General features: G+C 41.9%; 1 protein-coding gene across 1 annotated transcript; it reads right to left on the bottom strand.

Moving 5' to 3' along the window:
* Positions 1 to 12,038: 12,038 nt before the first annotated feature.
* Positions 12,039 to 22,121, bottom strand: GTF2A2 (general transcription factor IIA subunit 2). The gene is made up of 5 exons (XM_050967125.1): positions 22,006 to 22,121; positions 19,673 to 19,824; positions 17,810 to 17,914; positions 14,235 to 14,361; positions 12,039 to 12,351 (listed from the first exon to the last, which is right to left on the bottom strand). Exons 2-5 carry the CDS (start codon positions 19,742 to 19,744, stop codon positions 12,326 to 12,328), a joined length of 330 nt encoding a protein of 109 aa, XP_050823082.1. The 5' UTR covers positions 19,745 to 19,824; positions 22,006 to 22,121; the 3' UTR covers positions 12,039 to 12,325.
* Positions 22,122 to 22,308: the final 187 nt, after the last annotated feature.

Here is a 22,308-nt window from a genome sequence, read left to right as displayed (position 1 = left end):
ATCACACTATCAGCTTGTCTTGAATACAATATACAGGGAAAAGGAAGACACCCAGGGCATTTCAATTTACCAAACGTCAAGTCAGTTAAGAACTTCAGTCATCTTTCATTTATTTGAAATGACTTAGTTACTTTGGCCTGGCCTGGCCTGCAATATTCTACACTACAGATGTTTTAAACACTCCCAGGATGAACTAATCATTGCTGGTGTATAATTAGTATGTCACTGTGACATGTTTTCTGGCACACCCCTCTTCCAGGGCCCACAGGCTGTCCCAATAAAGTGCAGAGAGGCTTTCAGGTATGCCACACCCGTGGCTTTATTTACACATACACAGTTCTCCCACCACCAGTGTTGAACTATATGCTAGGCTTACAGGGTTAGTTCCCTCTTTTCCTGCAGTCAGCCCACAGCTAAGAGACTGGCCTTTCCCTGGCTGGCTTTTCTTCTGGCTCCCAGCCCTTACAACTGCTGGTTTGTCAAGCCCTCAGGTGGGGCCAATCCCCAGGCCAGGCATCAGGTCTGTTTCACCAGCCCCAATCTATTTCCCATGATCGGAGCTGGCTAAGCAGGGGTAATTAGGTGCTTTTGCACCAGCACCCTGCTACAGTTGCACACACACACAAAGGCAAATAGAAACACACTAATTTAGGTCAAGCTGAGTCATATCTTGGCTGGATACATAAGAAAAATAAAAGAGTCTCTTCATTGGCTTAGGAATGTCAATGGAGAAGTGCAATATAAAGACCTTACAAAAATAATTTGCATGATGACAGCAGAGAGGTTATTGGGCTTTGTAAGTAAAAGACTCGAGATAGTGATTGGGGAACTTCATCGAATATTTACACATCTCCTGCTGCATATGTGTTTGGCTTTTTTAAAAATTACTGATATGACATTTGTAACTTGTGGCTTTCGATTTTGTTTTAAAAATTAAAATGTTTTGATTTTAACACAGTGCCTGTGAGTTTTGTCTGTATGTTGTCCACTTGGATGCAAGTTCTTCATGGCAGGGATGAGTCTTATCTTATCAGCTGGGAAAGTGCCTTACACTGATTGGGTGTTAATGCACATAGAATATTTTAAGCTTGAGTGCTCAAGACATTGCCCAAAGTGGCCTGTGAATAGCGCCTGTTTGACTGTAAAATTGCTCCAGCTTGGTTAGTTGTGGCATTTAAATCAAGAAATGGAAACAATGCCGTATAGCAATGACCCAACACACTACAACTGCAAATATTTGGAATTCAAAAATGGTCTCCAGCCTAAATGTTATTTATTAAAAAAATTCACAAGTGATTAAGAGTTTCTCAAGCTGATCATAAATAATTTACAAATAGCAGGGAAAATGGCAAAGAATTGCCACATACATTAGGATTTATTCTATTTTTGGACAGCAGCGATCAGTATCAGACACCAGGAAGTTGGAAAGCTCATTTCCTGGACAGGGTTCAATATTAACCTACAAGGATAATTGCAGCACTCAAAGACTTAAATCAGGAAACAAGGTTCAAGGAATCGCAGACTTTGAGAGGCCTTAACCAGATAGTTTAATGAGATTATAACATTGACATAAAGGAAAATGTTCATACTGATTTAAAAACTAAGAACTAAAAGTATTTAGGAAATTTGGGCAGAAATGTTTAAGACAAAGGGCAGTTAGCACATGGAATAAAATGCTCAAGAAGAGGATTGAACCACAGGATGTTTCCAGGAGCAATTCCAATTTAATACACTTAATGCATGCAGTTCATTCATACCGATTGTTTTAAATAGTGATAAGCTAAACCTTCACATTGTTAAAACACACTACGTCAAAGCATCACTGATGTACCATGGCACTCATTTACTAAATCCTCTGGAATGCAAGAAACAGAACTGATGTTTATAGTATTCAGAAGCGTCCAAAAATACATCACAGAAATTCCAGTGAACAAGAGTCTAGTAGAGAATTAGTACAAGGATTTCTTAGAATTCCCATTGGCTTCAACAAGTACAGACTATGCAATCAAGAACCACATTGCAAATCAGAAAGGAGAGTTCATTCTCCTTGTAGCACAGATGTACGGTTGCCATTCTAAACACTTGATCAATCATTTGTTATTGGATACTCTGGCATACAAATAGCAAATAAATACATAATGTGTTTCCTCAAGGTGACTGGGAAGACTAATATCATGTCTTGGCAAGTGTGTTGCAACCTCACTATCCTGGTCAGAAAACAATGGATAGGCAAATAAGTCTAAAATAGTCAAGCTTAATACGAACACTTATTTTGAATATATATGTTGAAAAAATGTAGGAGGGACTCTACCTGTGGACATTTCACATATACATCAAAGCGATGGGCTCCAGAACAGTGACTCCTTTAAGTCAAACAGAAAATTCCATGGAATCTAGAGATAAAAGTATATCAGTAGGAAAGGTTCAATTAAGAACTCAAGATGATAAATTCATTCTGAGCCAAATGTATTTTAAAACAGACCCTGGTGGTCTGCAAACTATGTCTAAGGGGTCCACAAATGGTGACTATGACAATAAAGTTTCAGGTCCCAGACATGGCAGTCCATTTCTCTGATCAAATGTATGTGACTACCCTCACCTCCAGTCAAAACCTGGAAGTGTTGTTGTTACCATAGAAGCCCACATTTTAACACCTTTTCTCGTGCTACATCAAATGACATGCTGAGCATGCGCAACTTTACAGTTGAATTCTGTTCAGTCAGTTTTCAGCCTAAGACTTTTGTGGTAGGGGGTCTGTGGACCATAGCCTGAATTTCCAAAGGGGTCTGAAATTTTTTAGGGGGGTCCCAAATGAAAAAAAGGTTAGAAACAACTGTTTTAAATCATCCCCAACCATTAGCCAGGGAGCAGCACCATAGGGAAGGTCAGGTCTTGCCTTTAGCTTTTTTCCTCCCCTTGAGATACAGTTCTTATTTTTGCTTGGTGACTTCCACTTGACAAGTCACCTGACTGAATGGTCTCTCTTATTGATGGATGTAGCATGAAAACCAAGATTAGACAGAAATACAGCTACAGCTCCATTGGGAAAGCTAATATTGCCTTTCTGAGTGCACTTCTTTCTCATTCTGCTGCGTGCTGCGCTTCACCCAAAGCACCATCTCTTCAGCCCACGTTCAGACATGCAATGATCATTAATATTTTGATTTACTTGTTCTGGACATTCTTACATCAGTGTTAATATTTCACAGTATCAAAATGATTCAAAGCATCATAAAAGATGGCCTGTCACAGTGTAATAACGCAACTGGTTACTGCCGGGGGTTAATAAAGGTGACGCATCTGTCAGAGAAAGGAAGGCTACTTTATTGTTGAAAAATGGGATCAGGAATCAGAAATTTCAAAAGTGGCATACATATAACTACATGAAGTTGCTGCAATTGTGTAAGTACTGCACAAGTTTAGGCCCTGGGTTCTATAATTGGCTATGCCACAGCCGTCCTCTATGACCTTGGAAAAATTACTTAACGCTCTGCCTGTGTTTTCCCAGCTGTAAGATGAGGATGTCAACCTGCTTCTCTGCTATATTGTGAGGCTTGGTTTATATGCTCAGATACAGGACTCTGCAATACTATTGATAAGCTACAGTCTAAGCCTCAACACAAACGGTATGCTCCAGAAAGGATGCCCGGCAAAGGAAACATCAGTCAGAATCTAGGTCAGGATTTTCAATTTATACAAGAATTATGCACATTAGTAGAATAAGAAGGGGAACAAAGCACAAGAGGGAGACAAACACGTGGTGAGGCTGTGCATAGGGAGCAGTTGTGTTTTAGAATAAAATTAACACTGTCTGAAAGTTACACAGCAGGTTTCCCAAAACAGAAATTAACTCATCCTTGTGAATTTGAAAAACAGGAGAAGAAAGTGCCCTTCCTTGTTCATTAGGAACCTACAAGATTCACTGTGGTCAGTGGCTCAGCTGGGAACTATGATACAAGTCACATGAGCAAGAACGTTCAATTTTGGTTTTGCTTTTATCCCATTGTGATTGTGGCAAATATGAACATCATCCCCAGTTGACACAGTCCAACCAGCTATCAATGAGGAGGGCACCAAGCCAGCCATTAATGCTATGTGACATTGGTAATCCAATGCTGGGTTGAAGTATCATTCAAATAATAATAATAAAAATATAGCTTTTTCTCTTCCTTGAGGCCATTTTCGGCCTCTCCAAATCAAGAGACTGGTGCATTGCTAATAAAATTCCACAGAACTATTAGATGTTAACCCCAAAAGTTGGCCAAATTTGTATTTGTGTGATTACATTCTGCCCACAGATTTCCCCTTACATTATTAGTTAGATACGGTATTCTTTACTTTCTCTTCCAAATTGTTAATATCATTGTGCACTCTTAAAGGACACAGTCAGGTGAGTTATTTCCAAAAATGTGTATATATATATATATTATATATATATTTCTTTTTCCTCCTCTAACACATCAGATTATTCAAACCGAAAGCATTTCTACAATCCAAGTTTACTGTGCACCATATGTGATCCTTCTCAACTTAATTAAATCTGAATAATTAAATAATCAAGCACATGTTGGAACTTAAGTGAAAATGTTGATTTCTAAATGCACCAGTCACAGCACTGCCAGGTTTGGATTGTAAAAAGTGCAAGTTTAAATCCAATTCAGAATGCTCACTTAAAAAAATAAAACCCAGTTATTTTGTAGAGAGATTATTACCTCACCACATAGACAACGCAGGAATTACAGTGTATGTTAATTAAATGTTAACTAAATGGATCTAAAATGTTTAACTCTGCCATGAGTTACCATGGCTTTACGGATTTAGAAGGGGAAAGTGATGTATTTGATGTTCTGCATTTGAAACTATTTCCTGGATATATCAATGTGTACATTTTGGTTTCTTCTTGATCTTTGACATGAATTCACTGCATGCAAAGAAGTAAACCACTTTGGCAATGAAATCCCTTTTACATTCTCAGTTTGAAACTTCTGCTAAAGAAGATAGGAATTTGCATTTAGGATAGTTTGCCTCCCCACCCAGACACTGTTTTATTTTGATTAACAGCCAAAAGCAGGGCTGAGCAAGGGAAAAAGGAAGTCAAGGATTCGTAGAGGTATCATATGGTTGGTATCCAACAGATGCAAATAGCAACCCTGCCCTAAACCCAAACAAAAGTAAATTATTATACAATTACTTCTATTACAGTAGTGCCTGAAAGCCACAATCAAGACTGGAGAAGGGATGGTCTTCTACAGAATGGGGAAAAGGATAGTCCTGCCCCGCTACAGCCCATCAGGAACCTAAAGAAAGGTGAATTCCACTCACCATGAACAGAAATAGATCATCATGTTTTTAGCTGATTTTTACTCATCTAGGGACAAATAAAGGAATGAAGGTAACACCTTTATGCAAACAGATATTTATCTTGCTCCGGGGTAATAGGAGCATATGAACAGAACTTCAACAACCTTTGAGATACAGAATATTAAAACATTGAAAGATGGAAGGTCTCCCAGACCCACTGGATATATCCCCAAAATTTTAATACCTACAGGGTAAGACGGACATGCAGAACATATACATGAGGGATATCCCCAAGACATTAAAGACTGTGCAAATTATTGGTTACCAAGGAAAAGCCCACATGGAGCTATATCACCAGAAAAGAGAGATGTTAAAAGGCAATGTACGTTTTATCTTGGATCAATACAAAACATTTGTAGGCCTACCTGACAGAGATGTCCTATTGTCAGGCTATTGTAAGGCTTCAACTTGTGTCTTGATGCTGAAAAGGCTTGATTGACCACTAATGAATATAGTTCCTTTGTAAGGTAAATGATAAACTATACATTTTTGGTGATAGATTCCTGTTTAAGAGTTTTGCCACATGACACAACAGCTGCAGCGGCACAGGAGCCAGCAAACAGAGCTGTAAACAGGGGAGTTTGAGTGGAAGTTAACAGGGGGAGTTTAGGGGAAGACTAAAAGAGGCAGGCAGAGGAACACAGGCTACTGAAGGGAGCGTGCAGTGTTCTAGCAGTGTCTTGGTGCTTGCTGGGGGTTTGTTTTGCTGTGGGGGTTGGTTTGTGTTTCCCAGATTTACCGGATTTAGGTGGGAAGCCTATGACAGATACAGAGGCAGCAGTTGTAGTGACCCAAGCAGTGGAAGACACAATGATGATGACTGGATGTGGAAGCTGCGGCATGTACATGATCCTGGAGGGGGGCCTGAAAAGAGTTTTGTCTGCATGAAGTGCCACCTGATAGAGCTGATGGAAGAAAAGATCCAAGGATTGAAGATGCAGGTGGAAACTGGTTGAGTTTAGAAGGGGGTTCGAGCAGATGATGGAGCAAAGACATGATGAGGCTGAAGGGAAAAGCTCAGACTTGCAGGTGGAAGTAGGACCACAGAACTGTGAGGGGCGACTGCTGGGTGAGGAACGTGGACAGTGGAAGCATGTGACTAAGAGAACCAGGCAGAGGAAAAGACGGGCCAGTGAAGGAGCAACAGAGCTCAGGAACAGGTTTGCAGAGCTGGAAAATGAAGAAGGGGCACAGCAGGTGGTCGCTGAAGGTGAGAGGGCAAGGAAAAAGAGAAGAACAGCTAGCCTATAAGGAGAGGGGAAGAGTCAAGGAAGATGACACCAAACATGAGCCCCAGGAGGATACGAGATGGGTTGCAAAGGATTGCAAGGGTGAATAGGAATTGAGAGGACTTGCAGCCAGAGGGAACAGGGGATAGACAGGAGAATCACACTGTCACCAGGAAAAGGCAGTTCTATGTGACTGGGGACTCCTTACTGAGAAGAATAGACAGGCCTGTAACCAGAGCTGATCCAGAGAACAGAAGCGTGTGCTGTCTGCCCAGTGCTAAGATACGGGATGTGGACCTGAGGCTGAAGAGGATACTAATGGGAGTGGGAAAGAATCCGCTGATTGCCCTTCATGTGGGAATGAATGATACGGCTAGATTCTCGCTGGAACGTATCAAAGGAGACTATGCCAGGTGGGGAAGACACTTAAGGAAATTGAGACTCAGATGATTTTCAGTGGGATTCTGCCTGTTCCTAGAGAAGGGCAACAAAGGTGTGACAAGATTATGGCAATCATCAGATGGCTCAGGCTGTGGTGCTATAAGGAGGGCTTTAGGATTATGGTCACTGGAAGGTATTCATGGACAGAGGACTGTTTTCTTGGGATGGACTTCACCTGAGTAGGGAGGGTAATAGACTTCTAGGATGGAGGCTGGCACAACTGACTAAGAGAGCTTTAAACTAGGAATTGGGGGGAGACGGTCTGGAGATGTCCAGATAATCTCCGTGCTGGATTTTATAAATAAATATATGGAGATAGTCCTATATCTCATAGAACTAGAAGGGACCCTGAAGGATCATTGAGTCCAGTCCCCTGCCTTCACTAGCAGGACCAAGTACTGATTTTTGTCCCAGATCCCTAAATGGCCTCCTCAAGGATTGAACTTGCAACACGGGGTTTAGCAGACCACTGCTCAAACCACTGAGCTATCCCTCCACTGTTGAGAGGGAAGAAAACGAAGCAAGAAAGGATACTGTTGTGGGTAGGAGACGGGACATACAGAAGACAGGTACTGTAGATACCAGTCTAATAGGTGATATTGGAGGTAGAATGTCTGGGCCTAATCAGGTAAAGAATGTGAGTGAAGCCAAACAGCAAGAATTAAGATGTTTGTACACCAATGCGAGGAGCCTAGGTAACAAAATGGAGGAACTAGAGTTACTGCTGCAGGAAGTGAAACCGGATATTATAGGGATAACAGAAACATGGTGGAATAGTAGTCATGACTGGAGTACAGGTATTGAAGGGTATGTGCTGTTTAGGAAAGACAGAAATAAAGGCTAAGGTGGTGGAGTAGCCTTGTATATCAATGATGAGGTAGACTGTAAAGAAATAAGAAGAGATGGAATGGATAAGACAGAGTCTGTCTGGGCAAAAATCACATTGGGGAAGAAAGCTACTAGAGCCTCCCCTGAGATAGTGCTTGGGGTGTGCTACAGACCACCGGGATCAGATTTGGATATGGATAGAAACCTCTTTAATGTTTCTAATGAAGTAAATACTAATGGGAATTGTGTGATCATGGGAGACTTTAACTTCCCAGATATAGACCAGAGGACAAGTGCTAGTAATAATAATAGGGCTCAGATTTTCCTAGATGCGATAGCTGATGGATTCCTTCACTAGTTAGTTGCTGAACCAAACAAGAGGGAATGCCATTTTAAATTTGGTTTTGGCAAGTAGTGAGGACCTCATAGAAGAAATGGTTGTAGGGGACAACCTTGGTTCAAGTGATCATGAGCTAATTCAGTTTAAACTAAATGGAAGGATAAACAAAAATAGATCTGTGACTAGAGTTTTTTATTTCAAAAGGACTAACTTTAAAGAATTAAGAAGAGGAGTACTTGTGGCACAAATTTTATAAATTTGTTAGTCCTAAGGTGCCACAAGTACTCCTGTTCTTTTTGCAGATACAGATTAACATGGCTGCTACTTTAAAGAATTAAGGAAATTTGTTAGGGAAGTGGATTGGACTGAAGAACCTGGGGATCTAAAGGTGGAGAAAGCCTGGAATTACTTCAAGTCAAAGTTGCAGAAACTATCAGAAGCCTGCATCCCAAAAAAGGGAAAAAATTCATAGGCAGAATTGTAGACCAAGCTGGATGAGCAAGTATCTCAGGATAATCTAGGCATGGCCCAATATCTAAACAAATGCTTTGCCTCAGTCTTTAATGAGGCTAATGAGGAGCTTAGGGATAATGGTAGAATGACAAATAGGAATGAGGATACGGAGGTAGATATTACCACATCCAAGTAGAAGCCAAACTCGAACAGCTTAATGGGACGAAATCAGGGGGCCCAGATAATCTTCATTCAAGAATATTAAAGGAACCGGCACATGAAATTGCAAGTCCATTACCAAGAATTTTTAATGAATCTGTAAACTCAGGGTTTGTACTGCACGACTGGAGAATTGCTAACATAGTTCCTATCTTTAAGAAAGGAGAAAAAAGTGAACCGGGCAACTACAGGCCTGCCAGTTTGACATCTGTAGTACGCAATGTCTTGGAAAAAATTTTGAAGGAAAAAGTAGTCAAGGACATTGAGGTCAATGGTAAGTGAGACAAAATACAACATGGTTTTACAAAGGGTAGATCGTGCCAAACCAACCTGATCTCCTCCTTTGAGAAGCTAACAGATTTTTTAGACAAAGGAAATGCAGTGGATCTAATTTACCTCGATTTCAGTAAGGCATTTGATACGGTTCCACATGGGGATTTATTAGCTAAATTGGAAAAGATGGGGATCAATATGAAAATTGAAAGGTGGATAAGGAATTGGTTAAAGGGGAGTCTACAAAGGGTCATACTGAAAGGTGAGTTGTCAGGCTGGAGGGAGGTTACTAGTGGAGTTCCTCAGGGACTGGTTTTGGGACAAATCTTATTTAGTCTTTTTATTACTGACCTTGATACAAAAAGTGGGAATGTGCTAATAAAGTTTGCAGATGACACAAACCTGAGAGGTATTGCTAACATGGAGAAGGACCAGGATATCATACAGGAAGATCTGAATGACCTTGTAAACTGGAGTAATAGTTATAGGATGAAATATAATAGTGAAAAGTGCAAGGTCATGCATTTAGGGATTAATAACAAGAACTATTGTTATAAGCTGGGGAGGCATCAGTTGGAAGTAACAGAGGAGGAGAAGGACCTCAGAGTATTGGTTGATCACAGGATGACTATGAGCTGCCAATGTGATATGGCTGTGAAAAAAGCTAATGTGGTCTTGGGATGTATCAGGCGAGGTATCCATTAGAGATAAGGAGGTGCTGGTACCGTTATACAAGGCACTGGTGAGACCTCATCTGGAATACTGTGTGCAGTTCTGGTCTCCCATGTTTAAGAAGGATGAATTCAGAGGAATGGAAAACCTGTCATATGAAAGGAGACTCAAAGAGCTTGGCTTGTTTACCCTAACCAAAAGAAGACTGAGGGGAGATATGATTGTTCCCTATAAACATATCAGAGGAATAAATACCAGGGAGGGAGAGGAATTATTTAAGCTCAGTACCAATGTGGACATAAGAACAAATGGATATAAACTGGCCATCAGGAAGTTTAGACTTGAAATTAGACAAAAGGTTTCTAACCATCAGAGGAGTGAAGTTCTGGAACAGCATTTCAAGGGGAGTAGTAGGGTCAAAAGACATATCTGGCTTCAAGACTAAGCTTGATAAGTTTATGGAGGAAATGGTATAATGGGATAGCCTAATTTTGGCAATTAATTAGTCTTTGACTACTAGCGGTAAATATGCCCAATGGCTTGTGATGAGTTACTACAGATAATTCTTTCCTGGGTGTCTGGCTGGTGAGTCTTGCCCACATGCTCAGGGTTTAGCTGATCGCCATATTTGGGATCAGGAAGGAATTTTCCTCCAGGGCAGATTGGCAGAAGCCCTGGGGGGTTTTCACCTTCCTCTGCAACGTGGGGTACGGGTCACTTGCTGGAAGGTTCTCTGCACCTTGAAGTCTTTAAACCATGATTTGAGGACTTCAATGGCTGACACAGGTTTGATACAGGAGTGGGTAGGTGAGATTCTGTGGCCTGCATTGTGCAGGAGGTCAGACTAGATAATCATAATGGTCCCTTCTGACCTTAAAGTCTATGATTCTAGGTGTGTCTACATATGTCCATTTTGTATAAGCACTACACATGCCTGTACCTACAGCATCAGTTTGAGGCTTAGGTTTCCAGGCAAGGAACTAGAAGGATTAGTGCTATCTGCTGAAAATTGGTTTGTGATACAAGCACAGATATATAGCCACCAAGTTGTTGTTTTTGATGTAACCCCAAATAAGCCTTTACACAAGTTAGTAGAACTTACACTGCTGTGGCAATCAACATGGTATATTATTTTTATTATGATCACTATTACAAGTCATTCCACTTTCTATAACTGTCTTTCCATGTCCTTTTCTTATATGGCCTAATCCAAAAAGCTACAGCTGATCTCAAGTGGTGAATAAGGAGGGATAGTAATTGTATTATAAATACAAAAAGTATATACTATTAAGCGTAGGCATAAAAGTAGTTTTGGTTCAAAATTCAACAAAGAATTTTTTTAAATATTGTAGTTGGTTTAACGGGAGATGCGTTCTCTGGACGTTTTAATGCCTCTAAACAAGGCATAATTCCCCATTCTAAAAATATTTTCCTATAGATCCAGCACAGTTAGTTAGTAGAGGGAATAAACTTACACAACTATTCCCAGAGCTTTTTTCTATTGTGACATTTCAGATTCCAAAAGGACCTGCCTCACGCACAAAAAAAATCCCTATGTTTGTCTTATCCAAATCACATGAAGAGTAATTTTAAAGCTTGAGATAGAGTATTAAATAGGATTTTTAAAAAATTCATAGCTGAACATTAACAGAATTTCAGTAGAGCACTGTACTGAAGTTAAATAAGTGTTCAGTCAAATATAAAAGACCAGAGCTTGAATAAAATAAGTGAGAAATTCTATACATGCTTAACATTTGAGAATTTAGAATGTTTTCATGGGACTGGACTTAATCATTTTCACTCCATTGGTTAAGCCCATGACACTCATTTTCTAATATGTGAGTTAATGCAGGGTTTTTAAAGGGTGCAAAACCGACAATGCTACAAATGGAAAGATTTTAGTCCAGAATCAGGCACAACACAACATACTGCAGTGCAAGTGTACAAAATATTGCTAATGTGCCCCCACCCCATTTATAGCAATCATTTCTAGTGGTGACAGTATGTCAGGCTCCAAGACTATTTAGTCTCTAACCACCACCAAGCGTCCCCATTTGTTTCAGTTATGTGGGCCACATTGGTATTAGTAAGCTAGAGCGGCATACCTCTACATCGTGTTTCTCATCGCTACTCCAAGAGTAGTTTGCCTAAGCCTTAGGGTAATTTTGTGAGGGAGGTTGCTTCCACTAAACACCTTTCTAATTATCACTCACTTCTCTAGAAAATTTTAAATAAAAGTTTATTAGAGAAATTACTTTGAACAAAAAAAGGCAACAATATTTGTTTTGTCATTTAAAAAAGTAACATTGTTTTCTTCATGCCCTTTTAGGTGAATTGAAGTAATGCTACAGAAAGATATTTCTTTTCACTGCCTTTCAGCGATGCATTCTAGCATGGATTAATGCATGTCTGCATCACTAGAATAAATTATGAACAGTCCTTTTCCATGCTCCTCTCCAGAAAGTGCTGCATATTAACAGAAAATGTTGCACAAAAAACACATTTCTATTCATTCTGCAGTATTGGAACCAGTATCTAGAAAAGAAAGAAAGTGTATAAATATAGATAACTCGTACTCAACTTTGCAACATCTTAACAAAAAATTAACACTCTATTTTGGTAAATGTTTCCCTGCCGACCTCAAAATACAACAATTTAGAGTCTGTATTATAAAAGCTGAAACAGCGCCACACCTGGATAATTTTGTTTCCATATGTATCCTCCTTCATTGCCAGGAAGAAAGTGTGGTGTAATTATGTTATTTTACTTGGTTAGCAGTAATGAAAACTTTGAACACAACAATTCTCTGTCCCCATACAGGGTTTGCTATTAAGTCCCCATTTTTAAAAACTGAAGCAAGTTTGCTCTAAATTGGAGTAATACACTTGAACACTTGATTCCAGCCAGCTCACAAGATATGGTCTCGGGGCATGCAAGTGCTAGAAGGCCATGTAGTCTGTTCAAGAGATAGGTTATCAGATGTCTGCTAAGTGACAACATACAGGCTTTTGCTGAGTCTAGGCAATGGTGCATTTAACAGATTTAAAATATCATGTAGACATAAGAGTTCTTTATAAAGCTGAATTACTTAAACACACAAGCAACAGTGTATTCTGTAAGAAAGAGGTAGCCAGCTGATATAGCTATTTCCTGTATTTGCTACTATTACCTCTCTCTTGCTCCTGGTGCCATGGGACAAATGAGTAATCTAGTTATTGACTACAAGACAAGATAACAATGGATAGGAGAGTCCTTATTTTAAGAAGCTTACTACTTGCTGAAAAATACTAAAGACACTGTCAGCAACTTTATGGTACTGTGGTCTTCAAATCTGGTACTTATACTGTGATATTATAAATGGAAGTTATCAGACATGGAAAATTAGCTTTCCTTTAACTGCTATAATAAACAGGTAAATCAAGGTGACATGCATGCCCAACATTAAAGACAAGGTACTTGTATGAAATGACTTATCAATTGTTGAGAATCAATTAGTCTAAAAACATCACTATAATAATGCCAAGCCCAGAGAGCCCTAAAGGATCAGTTCCACACACCAACACTTTTTTTAAAAAAGCATGTACTATAAAGGGTTTTCTGTTCTCACTTCCTCGTTTTACTGTATTAAGAAAGGAATCTTAAGCAACTAGAAACTATAAAAGGTTATTCTTTGGTAAAGCATTTCAACAGAACATTTGGCTAAACAAGTCAGACAAGTAGAGAGAATGTATGCGCTAATGACCTTCCATGGACAGTACCTATGTGGCAGTCAAGTCATGGAGTGCAAATTACAGGACTTGGTCTGTAATACTAAAGACAACATTCCTCAAATCCTGGGATCTCTCAGTCCCCTAAGAATGGAAGTGATGTTTCAAAGGCTTCCAACAACGCCCTTATTAGTTACGTATTGCTGTTGAACAAACAGTGGCACTTTTCATCCTTTGGGTTAGACCTTCAGTATTTCATAGTGGCATTTTGATAACCAGAAGAAGTCGTCATTCCGATCTTGTTACTGTAATTGTTTTATATAATTTAACTAGTGACCATTAAGGCCTAGTCACATTTATCTTTGGTAATATTTTGGCTTGTCACAAGCATATTTATGCTTATTCATACACCACTAAAAATCCAGTCCCAAGTCAGCTTTAACTAAAACAGCAGCTTTAAATAAGACAATGCAATGCAGAACACACTTATAATTTGCTCATCTGAATTAATCATCTAATTTCTGCATGTGTGCAGGAGGGTTGTGCACTCTTGTTTTAGTCTGAGTTATGTAGGATGGAACCAGAGGTAGAAGATAGCTCCAATCACACACTATTTAAGAACTCTGGCTGCACAAAGTGTATTTCATAATATCGTTCAAGTCTTATCTCTGTTAACCTAATATGTATACTATGGTTCAGAACTATACTTACTTTTTCCGTCACATGCAACAATTTTCACTTTATCCACTTTCACGAGTTCAGTTACCTCTCTAAATTCAACATCATTCAGTACAAAAGTCCACACATTATCACAGAATCTGTATGTATTCAGAGAGCCCTTTAAAAGAAAGATGTAACAAACTATTTTCAAAAGATCTCCAGTACAGTAACAGAAAAAGTTATTCTTGTAGCTATAGCTAAAAAATTCTTAACATTTGAAAAATTGTCATCTTGTCTGCTTCTAAAACTAGTTAAAAAGTTTACTGATATTCATTAATTTAAAGTAGGTGCTTCTGTATTTATAACCAGATTGGATGTGCTTCTTTTACTAAGCTGTGAGCCAGAACATGCAAGCATAAAATATAAGAAACATAGATTTAAGCAAATCTGAGGAAAATGGTGTAATTTGAGTGCCCCCAAGTGGTAGAAATCACCAGCTTCATACAAGAACATTATGCAAGTAAGGAAGAATATCCTACAAAACAGCCAACCTTCTGAAACGGTTATGAGTTTTTCAAAGTACATGAAGAATGAGGTCATAGGCTTCAGCAAGATTTATGTAAAGAGGAGATTATGGGTCATTTATAAGCCTTTCACTTACTGAGTCCTTCAAACAGGATTAAAGTTCTGTGTGATAAAAACAGTCACTTCTCCTGTTGACTTTCTGAATACCACAGTAGTATAAGTTAGTGGTTTCTACCAGGGGTACACGTATTCCTGGGGGTACACAGAGATCTTCCAGGGGGTACATCATCTCATCTAGATATTTGCCTAGTTTTACAACAGGCTACATAAAAAGCACTAGCAAAGTCAGTACAAACTAAAATTTCATACAGACAATGACTTGTTTCTACTGCACTATATACTATACAGTGAAATGTAAATCAATTAGAATATAAATATTGTACTTATTTTAGAATTATATGGTAAAAATGAGAAAGTAAGCAATTTATCAGTCATTGTGTGCTGTGACCCTTTTGTATTTTTGTGTCTGATTTTGTAAGCAAGTAGTTTTTAAGTGGGGGTGACACTTGAGGTACGCAAGACAAAGACTTTTGAAAGGGGAACTGTAGTCTGGAAAGGTTTGAGAGCCATTGGTAAAAGTGTTAACACTGTTAGGATGAATGACAGGACAGGGGAATCACACACAGAGAAGTAGAGCTATGTGACCCGAGATGGAAATTGATGATTACACCTCTACCTCGATATATCACGACCCAATATAACACGAATTCAGTTATAACGTGGTAAAGCAGTGGTCCGGGGGGGAGGAGGGGGGTGGTTGCGCACTCCAGTGGATCAAAGCAAATTTGATATAACACGGTTTCACCTATAACACGGTAAGATTTTTTGGCTCCCGAGGATAGCGTTATATCGAGGTAGAGGTGTATTTTTGTTTTCTGAATAAATGACAGGGGTTTGTTACTTTTTTGTACATTCCTATATATTTTATACCATTTACGAAGTCAAAAACACATAATTCATGTACAGCTCATCTCAGATGACTTTTACTTGAGGCTACTTGCTGATTTAGATTCAGTGTGTGAAAGATTTTTATTTTCATTTAAAACACATGCTATACACCTGTTAATTCAACCAGTGTTTCTGGATTTAAATTGGTTCATTTATGATGCTGGACCTTCTCTGAAAATCAAATTCAGACTGACATTTGAGAAACTGTTTCACTTCTAAAGTCTATTTCAGTAACCATGAACATTTCTTTGCTCCAGAGTATTCAAAACAGAAGAATGAATATCAAAAGTATCTCAAAGGCAGAATATGAAAATTATTAAGTTTTATTAATTTGGCAGATGATAGAAAACTTGTACAATGAGTTTAACATGACCTACTCAAAATGATAAAGTACAGTGGCTGGAGAGCTTATGAGTTTACAGTTTCCTGCACTTAAGAGAGTAGGAGTCATGTTATAGTATTATCATGGACATTAACTGTTACTCTTATTCCAAGGCTGGATGCACAGGGGCTTGTTGGTAATGGGACTCCGCAGGGGGATCCAGATAAAGGTGGTTTGGGTGGTGGGGGGAGGGGGGACACCTCTGGGTGTGATAGAGCTCAGCAGGGGAGTCTGGGTGTCAGGGACTCAATGGGGGATCCAGAAGTTGGAGGAATGGGGCTCAGTGGGGTGGGGATCCGGGTTGCTCATTCAGATGGTACAGGGGGAGTGGGGCTCAGAGGGGTCGGGATTCAGGTGCAGCTAGCTGGGGCTCAGTGGCATAGGGATCTGTGTGTGGGTGGCTTGTTGGTGTGGCCCAGGTGGGGGTCATCGGGGGGGTTCTCAGTGCAGGGGGATGAGGCTTGGCAGGAGGGTCTGAGGGAGAAATCTGGGGGTGAGTCTGACCCGGCCCTGATGTCATGCAGGGGAAGAGGAAGTACTGTCCTCCCCAGCCCAGTCAGGACTAGCAGCTGAGCCCAGTGCAGGGCAGCAGCCACCAGCTGGGTCTTCCCCAGTCCTGACCTACACTGCTTTACCTCTCTGCCAGCTGCCCTGGCACCCAAAACATACTGCTGGGGAAGGTCACATGTTCGCCTTTGTGGCTTCCCTTTGCTTCCCTGTCAGAAAGGCATTTTCTGCAGGGAAGCAAAGAAATCTGCAGGGTAGGGGTGGGGGTGGAGAAGGGTAAATTCTGCACATGCACAGAATTTCCCCAGGAGTAGCATATGCTGCTGCTAACTGGTTTTCTCAGGCAACAGGAAAGTGAAATATTCTTGCAAATTTCACTGCTGAAAAATCAGGCTATTCTGGTATTCACTGAGACACTGACATGAAATAAAGTAGTTCATTCAACCTCATTTCTGTGCATTGCGTCACGGAATTTACAAACTGTCTGCCTCCCAAATACTGAGCTCAACCAGAAATGAAAATGCCCACAACAGAAACCCAAAATCTCTATTTGGCATTCATAATTCAGACCTTGCAGTCGAATGCCTTACCATTATAGGCAACATCAGCTAGTAGTTCAAGCCATATGTACAAAACAATTAAACTAAGCAAGAAGGGATGCATGGAAGAGGGTGACTGAGCACTCCTCTCTGAAGTGTTTAAATGATTAAAATGTTATGCAGTCACCTATCCCATTATGCATATTTTCCTAGCTATTTTTGCCTCTGATTGCAGTTTTACACTAGTGATTTAGGAAGAATGAATTATCTTTAGAGCATTTTGGAATACCAGCAACTAATTTCATGTAGAGCTGGCAGGATCTCACTTTCCACTACCTTTCTTCTAAATCCGTGTCAACTTTCTGGTTGCTGTATTTCTTGGAAGATTCCACGGAAGAATTGTGACAACTACAGGAAACTCGAACAGCCTGCAGATAGGCAACCTATTATGACTATGTAAACAAGCAGGAATCTAGTTCAACTTGTGCTACAGATAGCACATGTGGCGTACCACAACTATTATTTTCAGAAATAAAGCGGATCCTTAAAAGACTTGTTTCCATCCATAGCAGACAGAGATGACAAGCCTATAGTTCTCAATGCAGTGTCTGAACACTGATGAAGAGTACCAGTTAGATGGGGACTTTAGTATTTAGTGCACTTACCCTGAAATTGACTCTGTTCCTAACCCGTTGTGCCAACGCTGAATTTATAGCCTTGTCAAACTGAAGTAGCACTTGAAGGGCAAGTTGAGGGGTGATCTGCTGAGACTACGGTTTAAAAAAAATAAAATTGGACTTTACGACTGACTCAAAAATGCATGAAATGGATTATCAGCGCAAAGCTTTCATGTAACAAACCTCAAGATGTAGATTAGCTTTTCCAGTAGCTTTATTGGAAATATATATTTATGACTTTATATTTAATGAGGAAAATGGAATAAGGTGAAATTTGTTAGTTTTTGTAACTTTGTGGAGGAGACAAATGTGACCAACATGCAGAGAGAATTTTCCAGAAAACATGCAGTAATTCCCACATTTGAATTGTCTTTGCATCCATGGCCTGCAGCCTCCTCGACGACATACAAGACTAGGGATTAACATCAGATTTCAACACATCAAAACTGTCAATTCACTCTGGACCAGGGGTGGGAAAACTACAGCCCGTGGGCCAGATCTGACCCCTCAGGGCTTTGGATCCAGCCCGCGGGATTGCCACCCCTGTGGCACTGCAGGTCCTGCACCGCTCCCAGAAGCGGCTGGCACCAAGGAGCGGCGCCAGGGTTTTTGGCACCCTAGGTGGGGGTCCTTCCGCTCTCCCAGTCGTTGATGGCAATTCTGCGGCGGGGGGGTGGGGGGTCCTTCTGCGCTCCCGGTCTTCAGGGCACTTCGGCAGCGGGTCTCGGAGTGAGTGAAAGACCCGCCGCAGAATTGCCGACGACGACCTAGAGCGTGGAAGGACCCCCCCACCGTCGAATTGCAGTCGAGGGTGGCAAAATGCTGCCCTCCCAAATCCTGGTGCCCTAGGCGACCGCCTAGGTCGCCTAAATGGAAGCGTCGGCCCTGCTGGCACCACGTCCCTGCAACTGCCAGAGAGCTGGAGCAGAGCGTTGGGGTGCAGGAGGGAGTTCAGGGTGTGTGTGGGGGGTGCAGTGTGCAGGAAGGGGCTCAGGGCAAGGGGTTGGGGCAGAGGAGGCGTGTATGACGGGGCTCAGGGAAGGGGGCTGAGGTGCAGGAAAGGGCCCATAGTGCAGCATGGGGCTCAGGGCATAGAGCTGGAGTGCAGGGTGCTGCCAGGGGCTCAGGGGAGGGAGCTGGGGTATGGGGTGCAGGAGCAGTTCGGAGTGCGGGCTCTGGTCTGGCCCTGCTTACTTGGAGCAGCTCTGGGGTCGCAGCAGTGCGCACTGGGGCCAGGGCAGGCTGCCCGCCTGCCTGCCCTCGGCCCCGCCACTGTTCTGGGAAGCAGCTGGCACCACGTCCCTGCAGCCCCTGGGGTGTGGGGGGGGGGGAAGGGTGCGCAGAAGGCTCTGCGCGCTGCCCTTGCCTGTGGGTACCTCTCCTGAAGCTCCCATTGGCCATAGTTCCCCATTCCAAGTTAGCTATTTTAGAGGTTTTTGTTATATTAAAGATACTGGGGAAAACCACCTGTGCTAAGTATTCATTATGGATGACTGGAATAGCAACATCAAATAGGTAGTTTCAAGTTATAGGTCAGATGTTCATTTACTAAGACACACAAAAGGTGGCCACTTCATCTGCATAAGATGCTTTTCTTCAACCCAAGTATTCAAGTGAGAAACTTGCGTTCATATTTCAATGAAATACTAAATGGCAGTTTTAATTTTTACTTTTAACTTCATATGACAGTTTGACTTTAAGTAATCAGCTACAGAGAAATGAGTCACATACCTGCATTTGAAGTTCAGGGGTTTTAGTACTTAACACTATCTAGCTGAGTAGTTTGGAAATTTAATTCAACTATTAGCTCACTGCTCAATCACACTTCACATTAAGCTACTTGTCTCCCACCTGTATGAGCTCATCCAAGCTCTCCTGAAGGCTGTTCCCCAATGTGGTGTTTCTATACAGTTGATACGCCATAGTTTATAAAGACGAGAGAAGTGTTACTGATCATCCACAGCTATGAAACAGCCAGTACGTCTCACGCTTTCATTGAAGGCCTAGAAAATCCAATACGACAATTACTGAGCTATGCAGTGGAATTCTGAACAGAAAAAAAAATAATCAAAAGCAGCAACAGAGGAAAAAATGACCATACAATTAATATCAAGCAAAACGTCTTTGACGTCAAATTGGATATAGCTTAATTCTTTGCTATTTAAAAAATATTAGCTATAAGTTGTCAAATTTTGCATTACACGATGGAAGAAAAACAATGACTGAACAGACAAATTAGGAATTTAATGCTACTCTATATCTTCCTTTCAGAATGTTTTTCAATATTATTAATTCTTACTTTGGGTAAGTATTTAATTATATTTCACCAGTTCCTTTATGCAGATTTTTTCCAATACCGGTTTGCTCAAATTTTCACCACCTTCAAATTTTCAACAGAACTGATATGGCTGATTTAACATAAGTTTTTGAACACCTTGCCTCATCCATTGTCACCAGCCCAGCTCTGAGAAAAAAAACTTATGAGTTACCTACAAAGGATATCAAGATGTTGCTTTTTTACTTTAAGAAATACTTTATTTGCTTACTGTTGGAATTAATGATGAGTATTTTTAATACAGAAGTCTTTACTCAAAACAAAAACAAACAAACAATTGTCTTACAGAATCAGTGAACATCATCAGAGACTGAAATCTTATACCCATTACCCATGAAAAGAGTACTGGCCTGGACTAGATTCTTCAGAGGAAAATTTAGCACCCCTATAACAACCATGACAATCAAAGTTCTTCCTAATAGCAAATAGTTAGCTGTTGGGTTATGTTCACCCCATTTTTAGCCTTATAAGAAATATAAAGAGCTAGTCTTTTAACAGCATTAATGTAGGTTACAAAGGGAACAAGGAGCACTTGCTACAACCTTAACATATCATGTATATTTTGTTTCTCTCATTAGGCAAAGCTCAATGCCAAGCACACAGAACATTGCACAGGACAAAAGAGAAGAGATAATCTGGCAAAAGGGACTAATGTTAAGGGACTGGTGTAGTGTTGGAGGCACATTCCTTCCTCCTCACAAGAATCACTGCACTTAGGTCATCAAAATGTGGGGCTTTGAGAGGTCAGATAATGCAGCCCCTGAGTTGAGGCAGGACCAAGTAAACCTAGCCCATCCCGACAAGCGTTTGTCCAACCTGTTCCCTAATTCTGACGGGGATTCCAGAACCTCCCTGGGAAGCCTGCTCCAGACCTTAAATCAGAGATGGTCAAACTACAGCCTGCGAGACCATCCTGCCTGGCCCCGAGCCCCTCCCCTACTGTCCCTCCTCCCCGACAGCCTCAGCTAGCTTGCTCGCTCCACCACTGGCACAATGCTCTGGGCAGCAGGACTGTGAGCTCCTAGGGCAGGGCAACTGCAGACCCTGGCCTGATCCGGTGCTCTCTGCTGCATGGTGGTGGTGGTGGCAGCGGCGTGACTCCAGCTGGGAAGTGCGGCTGCAACCAGCACTCCAGGAAGCATGGTAAGGAGGCAGGGAGCAGGTGGGTTTGGATAGATAACAGGCGACTTAGGGGCGGTGGTCAGGGAGGGGGAGAACAGGGGGTTGAATAGGGGCAGGGATCTGGGGGGGGGCAGTCAGGAAGGATTGGATAGGGCAGCAGGGGGGCAGTCAGGGGCACAGATTCCATGGGTAGTCAAAGGACAGAGAGAGTTGGATGGGGTAGGAGTCCCGGGCAGAAAGGGGGGGCAGACAGGAGATGGGGGCCAAACCACAACCGCCTCCCCTAACCAGCCCTACAATTTACGAAACCCGATGCGGCCCTTAGGCCAAAACGTTTGCCCGTCCCTGCCTTAAATACTCTTACAGTGAGGAGGCTTTTCCCTAATATTTAACATAAACCTCCCTTGCTCCAGATGGAGCCTGCTACTTCTTGTCCCACTTTCAGCCGACATGGAGAAGAAGTGACCCCTAGACTAACATCTCTGAAGACTATGAGTCCCCCCACTCTCACTGAGACGTCTCTTCCCAAGACTAGCCAAAGCAAGGCCCGCACCTCTCCCGAGACCCCATTTCCCTTGCTCCCCCCTGGACTCTCCGGCTTGGCCACAGGCACAGCGCCCAGCCCGCACCGGGAAAGGGCTGCTCGCGCCCAGGGAACGAGACTCGGCTCTGCCAAGTCCTATCTCACAGACCCCCTCCCCCTTTCCTGCCCGGTGGCGGGACGCACCTGCTGGGGGTAAATCCCTCCCAGGGCGGTAGCGGCTCCCTGCCCCTCCCGCTCTAACCGTCCGCAACAGCTGAACGACCTCACACCTCTAACCCGGAAACAGAGGAAGTGAACCGGAACCGGAAGCTCGAAAAAGCCACGGGTCACACGGCCCTGCCGGCACTTTCCGGAGCCCGCGGCTTGCTGGGTACCGCTGGGGGTGGGCCAGGGAGCCGTCTCCTTGGGGCGCAGGGCGGATCCTAGCGGGGCGGGTCCTAAGCCCCCGTGCGGAGGGACGTGCGTGATCCCGAGCCCGCCCAGGGG

This window comes from Gopherus flavomarginatus, chromosome 9, assembly GCF_025201925.1.
Source record: "Gopherus flavomarginatus isolate rGopFla2 chromosome 9, rGopFla2.mat.asm, whole genome shotgun sequence".
In the NCBI taxonomy this organism is placed as follows: domain Eukaryota; kingdom Metazoa; phylum Chordata; order Testudines; family Testudinidae; genus Gopherus; species Gopherus flavomarginatus.
This window is presented reverse-complemented; position numbering and strand designations above follow the sequence as displayed.

What these genes read in the sequence shown, in the direction of transcription:
- GTF2A2 (XM_050967125.1), bottom strand. Translation starts at nt 19,744, where the DNA reads ATGGCGTATCAACTGTATAGAAACACCACATTGGGGAACAGCCTTCAG. An exon ending in GCTTGGATGAGCTCATACAG is followed by an intron (nt 17,915 to 19,672) that starts GTGGGAGACAAG and finishes TTTAAACCGTAG; the next exon opens with TCTCAGCAGATCACCCCTCA. An exon ending in TGTTGCATGTGACGGAAAAA is followed by an intron (nt 12,352 to 14,234) that starts GTAAGTATAGTT and finishes TTTCTTTTCTAG; the next exon opens with ATACTGGTTCCAATACTGCA.